Here is a 9600-nt window from a genome sequence, read left to right on the forward strand (position 1 = left end):
AATAAACTAAAGTTTTTAGCACAGCACTGAAGGGCGGATACCACCCTGCCTGTAGGCAATTGATCTTTGATCTTCTGGCTTCTCCTCTGACAGGGAGTGGTGCTCCCCTGCCTATTTTTGCAACTCCCCTCAGGGAGTGACATATCCGGCTAGCAAATGGCCAAGCAGCTGAATCTTTGCAGCTTCCAACACAAGCTTGAAAGAATAATAGTTCCTATATTTCATGAATGTTAAGGAGTAAATGTGTTAATAATTATAAAGTACTTGGAATAGTACTTGATGCAAAGCAAGGGAGCTAAGTATTCCTATATTACAAATAATAGTGATAATGTGATAATGATATACTAAAGCTTCATAAACTCATCTAAGTCAAGTCACACAGAGTAGAAACCAAAAAAACATAGCATCAAAAATAAGTTAGAGACCACAAATTTGGGTTCCTGTCAGTGAAGACCTTTGAAGGAGGGGAAATGTTCATATACTAGTGACTTTGAGGAGATAATTCCCGGGTCAGCTGCGGCATCTCATCAGATAACTAGAATAGGTCATCAAATATCTGGCACACTTATTGAATACCAAAATTTGAGTTAAATTATTGTTTCTTTTATCTTTCATCATCATAAATCTAAGCTTCTGGCCAAGTATAATTGCTGGAAAAGGCAGAAAGAGGCTCTGAGTAAAACTGAAAGATCTTTTTTATTGTTCTAATGACAATTGCCTGGGAAGTTTGGGAATAGAATATATTTGTTATAATATGACTTTATAAGAATATTTGCCATATATAACTCTATTTTTTTGCTTATGTTTATCATAATAATTTGATTTTACTCTCTAATCTGTTGATAATCAACCTATATTATATCTCTAATTTGGCCATAAACAACTGGACCAGGATAAAAGGACTGAACAGATATGCTTGAAATTAAGAATCCAGATAAAGACAATAAGTATTTTACTTATTTACTTATTATGGGTAAAATGCATTTTGTAACTAAAATAATGTTACTGGCCAATTAGCTTTAAAATATGTATGGCAATAGCACTGCTGGGGATCTACCCAAGGGATACAGAAGTGCTGATGCATAGCGGCACATGTACCCCAATGTTCATAGCAGCACTGTCAACAATAGCCAAATCATGGAAAGAGCCTAAATGTCCATTAACTGATGAATGGATCAAGACGATGTGGTATATATTCAATGGGCTACTACATGGCAATGAGAAAACATGAAATCTGGCCATTTGTAGCAAAATGGATGGACCTGGAGGGAGTCATGCTAAGTGAAATAAGTCAGGCAGAGAAGGACAGATACCATATGTTGTCACTCATAGGTCTAATAGGAGAAACCTAACAGGAGACCATGGGAAGGGGAAGGTGGGGAGAAAGAGTTGGGGAGACGGAGGGAGGCAAATCATGAGAGACATTTGAATGCTGAGAACAAACTGAGGTCTGAAGAGGGAGGGGGGAAGGGGGAAGCAGGGTGAGGGTCATGGAGAGGGCACTTGTTGGAAGAGCACTGGGTGTTCTATAGAAACCAACTTAGTAATAAACTATATAAAAACTAAATAAAATATGTATTGTAGATATGAAATTTGCCATGATTAACAACTATATCATTATGTGCAATTTAGTTGGGCAGACGGATAGGTATGTAAAAAGGCTGTCTAAAATAGATTCATATTAGAACTCCTAATTGTTTTGAATTGAGAAAATTTAAATAGATTATGATAAAAAACACTAAACATTTATATTTCATAAAGAGAAAATAAGCATGATCTGAAGAGACATTTTATGAGATTATAATATTAAGCTACTAATGGTCATTCTTGCCATTTAATCTAGTTTTCCTCCTTCAGTAATGTATCACTAACTGAAGTGGATTGTTTGTTTTCAATCTGACCCAAATACGTCTTTAAAATCATCTCTACCTTTATAAATATAATTAATTCCCTCATGTCCAGATGGTAGAATCTCTTCTGCGAGTATATATACAAATAAGAACAATTTAGGTATTGAACAAGGGGGATTATATAGGTTATTGTTCAGAGAGCCTGATGACATTTAGTTTATATGTAGGTAATATTTGCATAAGGTAATGAAATCTGCTTCTGGGTAAACTTCCTCTGTGAATAGACAGAAAATTAGCCTCATCAGATGTTCTTGTACCAGAGTTTGCTCAATTTGAATTGCTCAGGCATCATAATGGTGAAGCTCTCTTTTTTTAATTGTTTGGGTAAACTAGAATAACTTCCTAAAAAGAAAAAGAAAAAAACTTTCACTTTAAATGATCAAGATCTAATTAATCAGAGAAACATAGGTTATTTGTATTGGGGAAACCAAAAAAGAAGATGGAGCAAATTCTCACAATGTTCTTTGTTCCTTGGTGTTAACAGATTTAAAACTCCACCTTTACCGCAAACTGTACCTCTGTAATGACCGTGATGTGGCACAGCTGTGTGCCTTGGCCCTGTTGCCATACCAAGTGGATTTTGTCAAGGCATCTGTGGTGAGGGTGAAGGAGCTCATTCGTTTAATGATACATTGGTTCAAGACATCATTTGCCAAGTCCACCGAGGAAAATAAGTATGTAACCAGCACATGGGTACCATGTGAGCCTTCTTCTTTAAACATCCCTTTCCTTTATACTTCCAGGCCCCACTTCTTTCCTTGGTAGGCAGAGGAGAGGGAAATATATGGAGAGAGAGAGAGAGAGAAGGAGGAGGAGGAGGAGGAGGAGGAGGAGGAGGAGGAGGAGGAGGAGGAGGAGGAAGGGCTGTCTAGAATATGGGAGATCTGTATTACATTATTCGAAAACAACATAATGGTTTGGTAGGAACCAAAGAATAGAAACAGAAATATTCAGTGGCATAATCAGAGGGATTGGCATGAAGAAGGAAGGCATGGGAAAAAGTAAAGGGAAACTACCAGCACAAATTGAATGGGATGCTTACTGTTTGAGCTTCAAGTGTCCCTTCTGCTGTAGCCAATTCTATCAGAGCAGAGTTGTTTTCCAGAGAAGGGGGATCCTCAAAAGTTACTATGTGCATGTTCTTGATTCTTTCCTTGCATTTGCTGGGAATAAGCTCTAACATATAACGATGGGAGGTGAGGGAGACTCGGTGACCAGTTTGAGTATTTTAAGATAAACTTTTGATAAACAAAGACAGAGAATATATTTGTATGGATTCTCCATTAGGCATGTAGAGCAGAGACAGGAGATTTACTATAACATATTTATATATGGCCATTTTCTGCCAGGAGTATGTCTTCTTTGTCTTTGTATAATGTTACTAATAATTTTGACTTGTTCATCTGAATCACCCACTGTTTTCTCTTCATATATTTTTATGTTTACCATTGAAAACATTAGTCACTTTGTAAAAACATATATCATTTCTATATAATTACTTCCTATAACTAAGAATCTCTAAATAGTTTATATGTTTTTTTTCTCATTTGGTTGAGTAAAAGTTTATTATGCAAAATAGAAGAACAGAAGACCAAGAAAGGTTTCTTGCCTGAGTGGATCCTTGGTCAGATGATAGGCCTGGTTTTGAAATCTAACATGGTTGCTTTTTTTGTTTTTGTGTGTGTGTGTGTTTTAACGGAGAGCATTTATAGGTCTGCGAAGAGAAGCTTATCTATTGGTGTAGCAGAACAATAATTCTAAGACTTAAAAAGGTGTTATTGTGGGGGAAATTGGACCACATATGTTATATATGGTCATTGTTTTTCTATGTTGGAAAAGTAATCTGGTAATGTTGCATTAAGTATTTATTACGTGTTAAAGATTTTAAAATATTAAAGCCATTTATCAAGGTAATTCCCTTAAAAGTAAAAAAAAAAACTTATTTATTACGTTGTTTCAGAAAAGAGCTGAGGTCATTTATATTAAAAATATGTCCGAAAAAAGTACTAAAAATAAAGATTTTAAGAAAAGAGATGAGAAATAGTTAGAGAACTAATCTTGGAGAAAATAAATCACATATAAAAAAGTAATTTGTGTAAATATATTCAGAATAGTGGTACTTAAGATAATGAACAACAAAAATGCCCCGGAAGAACAAATAAACTTACCCACAAATACGATGAAATACTATTTAAGACAAATTCAGGAAGCATGGTAATTTTTTAAAAAATTTTATTTATTTTTGAGAGAGAGACAGAGCATTGGTAGGGGAGAGCCAGAGCGAGAGGAAAACACAGAATCCAAAGCAGGCTCCAGGCTCTGAGCTGTCAGCACAGAGCCTGATGTGGGGCTCAAACTCACAAATTGTGAGATCATGACCTGAGCCAAAGTTGGACACTTGACCAACTGAGCCATCCAGGCACTAAGATGCATGGTAATTAATAAGCAGAAGGAGTTACACGAAACAGTGTTAAATGGCTAAAATAGAACACAGAATAAAAAGTATGAACATATATCAGAAGTATGTAAGTACATATGTAAATGTGCTGTAAAATGTGAGGGAAAATATTTTAATGTTTATTAAGTCTTTTCCCCCCTAAATTTACTCTCACAACATATGAGGAGCAACTTTTGCCTAAGTGGTTTTCAACCATGGCTTCCTTTTGGCACACGGGATTACCAGCTGGTTCACGTGGAGATGAAATTGAATTCTGGTGTTGCTGTCAACTCCTCAGGGAGTATTATAAGACCTAAATTATTGATAGGCTGAAATCTGGTTTGCTATTTCATTACCAGGACAAAAAATTCTGTCCCCTTTTAGTTTTTCCTATTTCCTTTACTGAAATAAAAACAAACGACCAGTAGGGATAGTAAGAAAATATTTCCATGCCATTAGGGGTGCCTGGGTGGCTCAGTCGGTTAAGCCTCCGACTTTGGCTCAGGTCAGATCTCTTTTGTTTGTGGGTTCGAGCCCTGCGTCAGGCTCTGTGCTTACAGCTAGCTCAGAGCCTGGAGCCTGCTTCCGGTTCTGTGTCTCCTTCTCTCTCTGCCCCTCCCCCTCTCATGCTCTGTCTCGCTCTGTATCAAAAAAATAAATAAAACATTTAAAAAAATTTTTTAAAAAAGAAAATATTTCCATGCCATTAGAGAAAAAACTGCATGATTTTGCAATTTATCCTCAAAAGAGATTGCACTGGCTAATGAATGATAACACAACGAAATATATTTGGATATCAACCAACATGCAATCCTGACACTGTCTGGTTGTTGTTTTTTTTTCCCCATGCATTTGTTTATAACCCTCACCTTTAATTTTTATTGTATTTTCCTCTGATGTACATAAACTACAATTTAAAAGACTGATATAAAAAATTTTCCTTCTTTACCCCAAATTCCTACCTCCCTAACAATGTTTAGGGAATATTCTGCCAAATTTGATTTTTACATATGCTTAATTTTTTAAAAGAACAAATGGATTTGTAGTTTATGTACCACTATGAAAATTGTTTTTCATTTCATCTAATTATATTTTTTATAGCTACCTAGAGATCTACCTACTTTAAATGATTGCAAGGAACAGATACCTGCTGTCTCAGACCAGTATAATGTGAGGTTCAAATACCAGCCATGTATGTAATATTAGATATTCTAGTTCCCATGTGTAAAAGGTAAAAAGTAGGGATTCGTGAGTGGCTGGGTCAGTTAAGCATCTGACTTTGGCTCAGGTCATGATCTCATGGTTTGTGAGTTTAAGTCCCAAGTAGAGTGCTAACAGCTTAGAGTCTTAAGCCTGCTTCAGATTCTGTCTCCCTCTTTCTCTGTCCCTCCTCCTCCACTCATGCTCTGTCTCTCTCTCTCTCTAAAATAATCATTAAAATTTTTAAAAATAATATAAAAAGGTAAAAAGTAGTAATGAAGTTAATTTTAATAATATATCTAGCCCACTATATCCAAAATGTTATCATTTCAACATGCAATTAATGTAAAAATTAGAGTATTTTACGTTTTTTTAAATATAAGCCCTCAAAATCCAGTGTGTGCTCAAGTCAGACTAGGCACATTCTCTTCAGAATGAGTAGAAGTGAAAAATGCTTATTAAAGCAATGGAACATAGCAAATTTTAGTAGAGTTGACCGTATTAATTTACCAAAAAAAAAGACTGTATTAAACTACATCCTTACCAGTAGAATGTGAGAGTGTATATCTTCTCACAAACTCACCAATGTTGGATATTATAACTATATATATTATATTTTGTCCATCTGATCGGTGGAACAATTGTTTGATAAACAGTGAGATTGAAAAAGAGAATTTCTTCTTCTGTAAATTGCCTTCCAAGCTTGAATTTTTTCTCATACGTGAATAAATCAGTCTTCATTTTCTGGATTTAGGGAAGTAGACAATCGTTGGTTCTGTGTGTCTAGGTTCCGCAGACTTCCCTCCTCTTACACAGTGGAGCTCCTCACAATTCACATCTGGGAACTGGCAGGAAAGCCGCTGGTGTTCAGCCTGGTGCAGGGAATGAGGGCGGTCCTCAAACTTCTGGTTCGATACGCAGAAATCGATGTTGTTTGGCACAGACACTACCATCCCAAGTCCCCCATTTTTGTAAAGGCTAACCAGAAACACACCAGGTAAGAATTTATCTTCTCTATGCCCTTAGGATGTAAGAAGTGTGTTTGCCATCAAGACAGAAAGTCTGGAGCAAAGAGTTGCTTTTTTGTCATTCATTGTAAAAGAGAAGGCCTTCATTACCACAAGGCCAATTCCCTTTGATTACTTCTCACAGAATTTTAATTATCAAGTGTGAATTAAGAGTAATTTGAATAGAATGAATCAAATATGGATATAGATGGCAAATGGGGGGGAGGGGGTAACTGAAAACTGAAACCAGGGAAGAAATACCTCCCAAGGTGAAGAGGAAAAATGAAAAGGAGTCAGAATTGGAGGGGCAGAAGCACCTTGCTATTTTCTAATAGGTATTCTTCCCACGTGGACTTGCTTCTACCCTTCCAAGCGTCCTGTTCTTAACTAAGTTCTTTCTTTAACTCTGAAATTTCCCTGGGTCACCATACTACAAGTTGAAGTTGAGTTTAGAAATGAATAGTTTTGTGTTCTGTTTCGTTTTGTTGTAGGCCATTCATTTTAGACCCTGTAAATCCCACTGTCAATGTGTGTGACACCTGCAACGCGTGGGATGAGGTGGCCCTGGTGGCCACGCACAGCCTGTCGAAGCCTCTTCTCAGCAGAGTGAGCGCTGAGCCCCCTTGGCTTTTCACAAACAACTGGTAAACTGGACAAGGAACTACTCTCCTTAGATTTCTGAGGGAAGGGCAGAAAGCGAGGGAAACGCAGAATCTGAAGCCGGCTCTGGGCTCTGAGCTGGAAGCACAATGTTGGATGCAGGGCTCAAACCCACTACCCGTGAGATCATGACCTGAGCTGAAGTTGGATGCTCAGCCGACTGAGCCACCCAGGTGCCCCTGTCCTAGATTTCTATGAAGAAAATAAAAAGGACGCAAAGCACATTCCTAGTAAGAGCACTCTGGACAAAAACATGAAGAAAGCTTGTCTGACTCTAATTCACCATGTTACTGACCCAATCTTTAACCAACATATTGATGTAAGTCATCATTTAAGGTATAAGGATCCATTTCAGCCTTTAGGGGAATTGAAATGTCCTTCCCCGTTTCTTTTGGATTTTTTTACTTTGGTGGCCTTGTGACCAAAAAATATTTAAAAAAAAATCTAAGTAGCCACAGTGAGTAAATAAAACAAACTCTCAGGTCATTTAAGAATGGATTACCTGAAAGGGTCAAATAACTTCCATGTTTTCGTTTTAATTCATTATGGTTTTAGGTTGACTTTTCAATTCTCCTGGGGATTTGGTATTTCATTGGGTCACCTGTGTTTTAGAAATTTCCCTATGAAAACCTGCTTGCACTAAGTATGGTCTATTCACTTCCAGACATAAACTAACAAATGACTACATGGAAAGATGGAAATATCTGGAAGAAACACAATGGATTGCCTCAGAATGAACTGTTCCCCAGTTCATTTTATGACTGCCTCCATCCCGATTTATGGGTCAGAGTGGAGCCATTCTTGAGGCTGCAAGGTGCTCAGCCATAAGCAGGGATAAATAAAATACTCGGGCTATTGAACGGTCCAGTTCTGCCACAACTGTTTTCAATTGGTGGTATCAGCTGTTTTCTTTTCTATTAAGTAGCGTTAGCGGCCACTGATAATGAAAGCCAGGGCCCACCAGAAATAGACCAGAGGAAATTTCCTGACTCACTTGCATAGCAACAATTCATCAGCATGGAAGATGTATGAAGTGTGACTGCAGATTAATGCGAGTGATTAGGCTTCTCCACATGCCAGAACTCTTACATATAAATGGGCACTGGCCCCTTCAGGCGAGTCCTCAGAGAACTTGTATGCTTATTCCAGTGATGTGATTGGTCTGGAAACACTTTCAGACTTCCCCTCAGGGGAGAATGTTCTTTTGAACATCCTTAATGGTGACAAAATTTGTCCTTTGAGGGTGGATTTGATTTTTTGAAATGGTACAATGTATTCATAGTGGAAATTGGTTGCTTTTTTGTCTCCCCAGAATCCTTTTTACCCAATTGCAGGTTGAAGAGACTGCATTTCTTCTATTGTTCACTCTGCCTCTGAAGGTTTTCAATGAGAAATATTTTTAAAATGTCTTACAAGGGGCATCTGGGTGGCTTAGTCAGTTAAGCCTCTACCCTTGGTTTCAACTCAGATCATGATTTTGTGGTTCGTGAGTTCGAGTCCCACCTGGGGCTCCAAGGAGTCTGCTTCGGTTCTCTCTCTCTGTCTTTCTTGCTCTCTGCCCCTCCCCCACTCACTTCCTCTGTCTCTCTGGAAATAAATATATAAAAAATACAAAATAAATAAAATGCCTTGGGAAATGTCCACTTTTCCTCATCTTGGTAACAGAACCCATCTACCTGAGATGACTCCTCCCCCTCCTCCTCTAGTTCTAAGTTGTTTAGATGGGATAACTTGACCACTAGTTCTGGGGGGACAGACACGTGACTCAGGCCCAGCACAGTAATTGATTGAACTAAAACACCACTGTAGCATTCAGTTCTGGGATTTGGATTTGAACTGCTGAGAAGAGAATTTTTTCTTCTGCTATGAGGGAAGCATGAAACTACTGGTCACCATCTTACTGCTCCAAGGGGACAGCCTGCCTCATAATGAAGCCAACATAAAAGAAAGCCAGTCTGAGAAATGAGCAATGATACACATGTGCACAATATGTACATATCAATATCATGAGAGAGATCAATGCCCAGTTCGTGCTGCTGGACCCAGATGTACTTGCAACAAATACTATCCTGGAACTCTTGTGTCACAAACCAATAAACTCTCATTTTGCCTAGTGGTTTCAATTTGGGTTTCTACTTTCCAACCAAGTGAGTCCTGACTAGTCCAGTAAAAGAGAGAGTCAGGATAGTGAATGAATTAACTCATCATCAAGGAGTAAGGAAGGCACCAACACATTGATAACAAATTTCTACTCAAGAAACATTCATCGAGCACCTGCTAAGTAGTTGGTCTAAATACTCTGTTTGCTAAAATAAACGAGTCAGTTAAGGATGGCAAGAAGTTTCGGCCAACAAAAGAAATTGCTTTAGGGGTGCCTGGGTGGCTC

The 9600-nt window shown here is 37.9% G+C and overlaps 1 protein-coding gene across 1 annotated transcript in view; it reads left to right on the forward strand.

Moving 5' to 3' along the window:
- The window catches only part of LOC115293607 (2'-5'-oligoadenylate synthase 1-like), a 7629-nt gene extending 362 nt beyond the window's left edge, over positions 1 to 7267 (forward strand). Inside the window, exons 2-4 of the mRNA XM_029941308.1 lie at positions 2395 to 2584; positions 6335 to 6544; positions 7046 to 7267. Of these exons, the coding sequence (XP_029797168.1) occupies positions 2395 to 2584; positions 6335 to 6544; positions 7046 to 7202 (557 nt within the window). The 3' untranslated portion in view covers positions 7203 to 7267. The remainder of the gene's footprint in view (positions 1 to 2394; positions 2585 to 6334; positions 6545 to 7045) is intronic.
- The last annotated feature ends 2333 nt before the right edge of the window (positions 7268 to 9600 follow it).

This window comes from Suricata suricatta, chromosome 6, assembly GCF_006229205.1.
Source record: "Suricata suricatta isolate VVHF042 chromosome 6, meerkat_22Aug2017_6uvM2_HiC, whole genome shotgun sequence".
Taxonomy (NCBI): Eukaryota; Metazoa; Chordata; class Mammalia; order Carnivora; family Herpestidae; genus Suricata; species Suricata suricatta.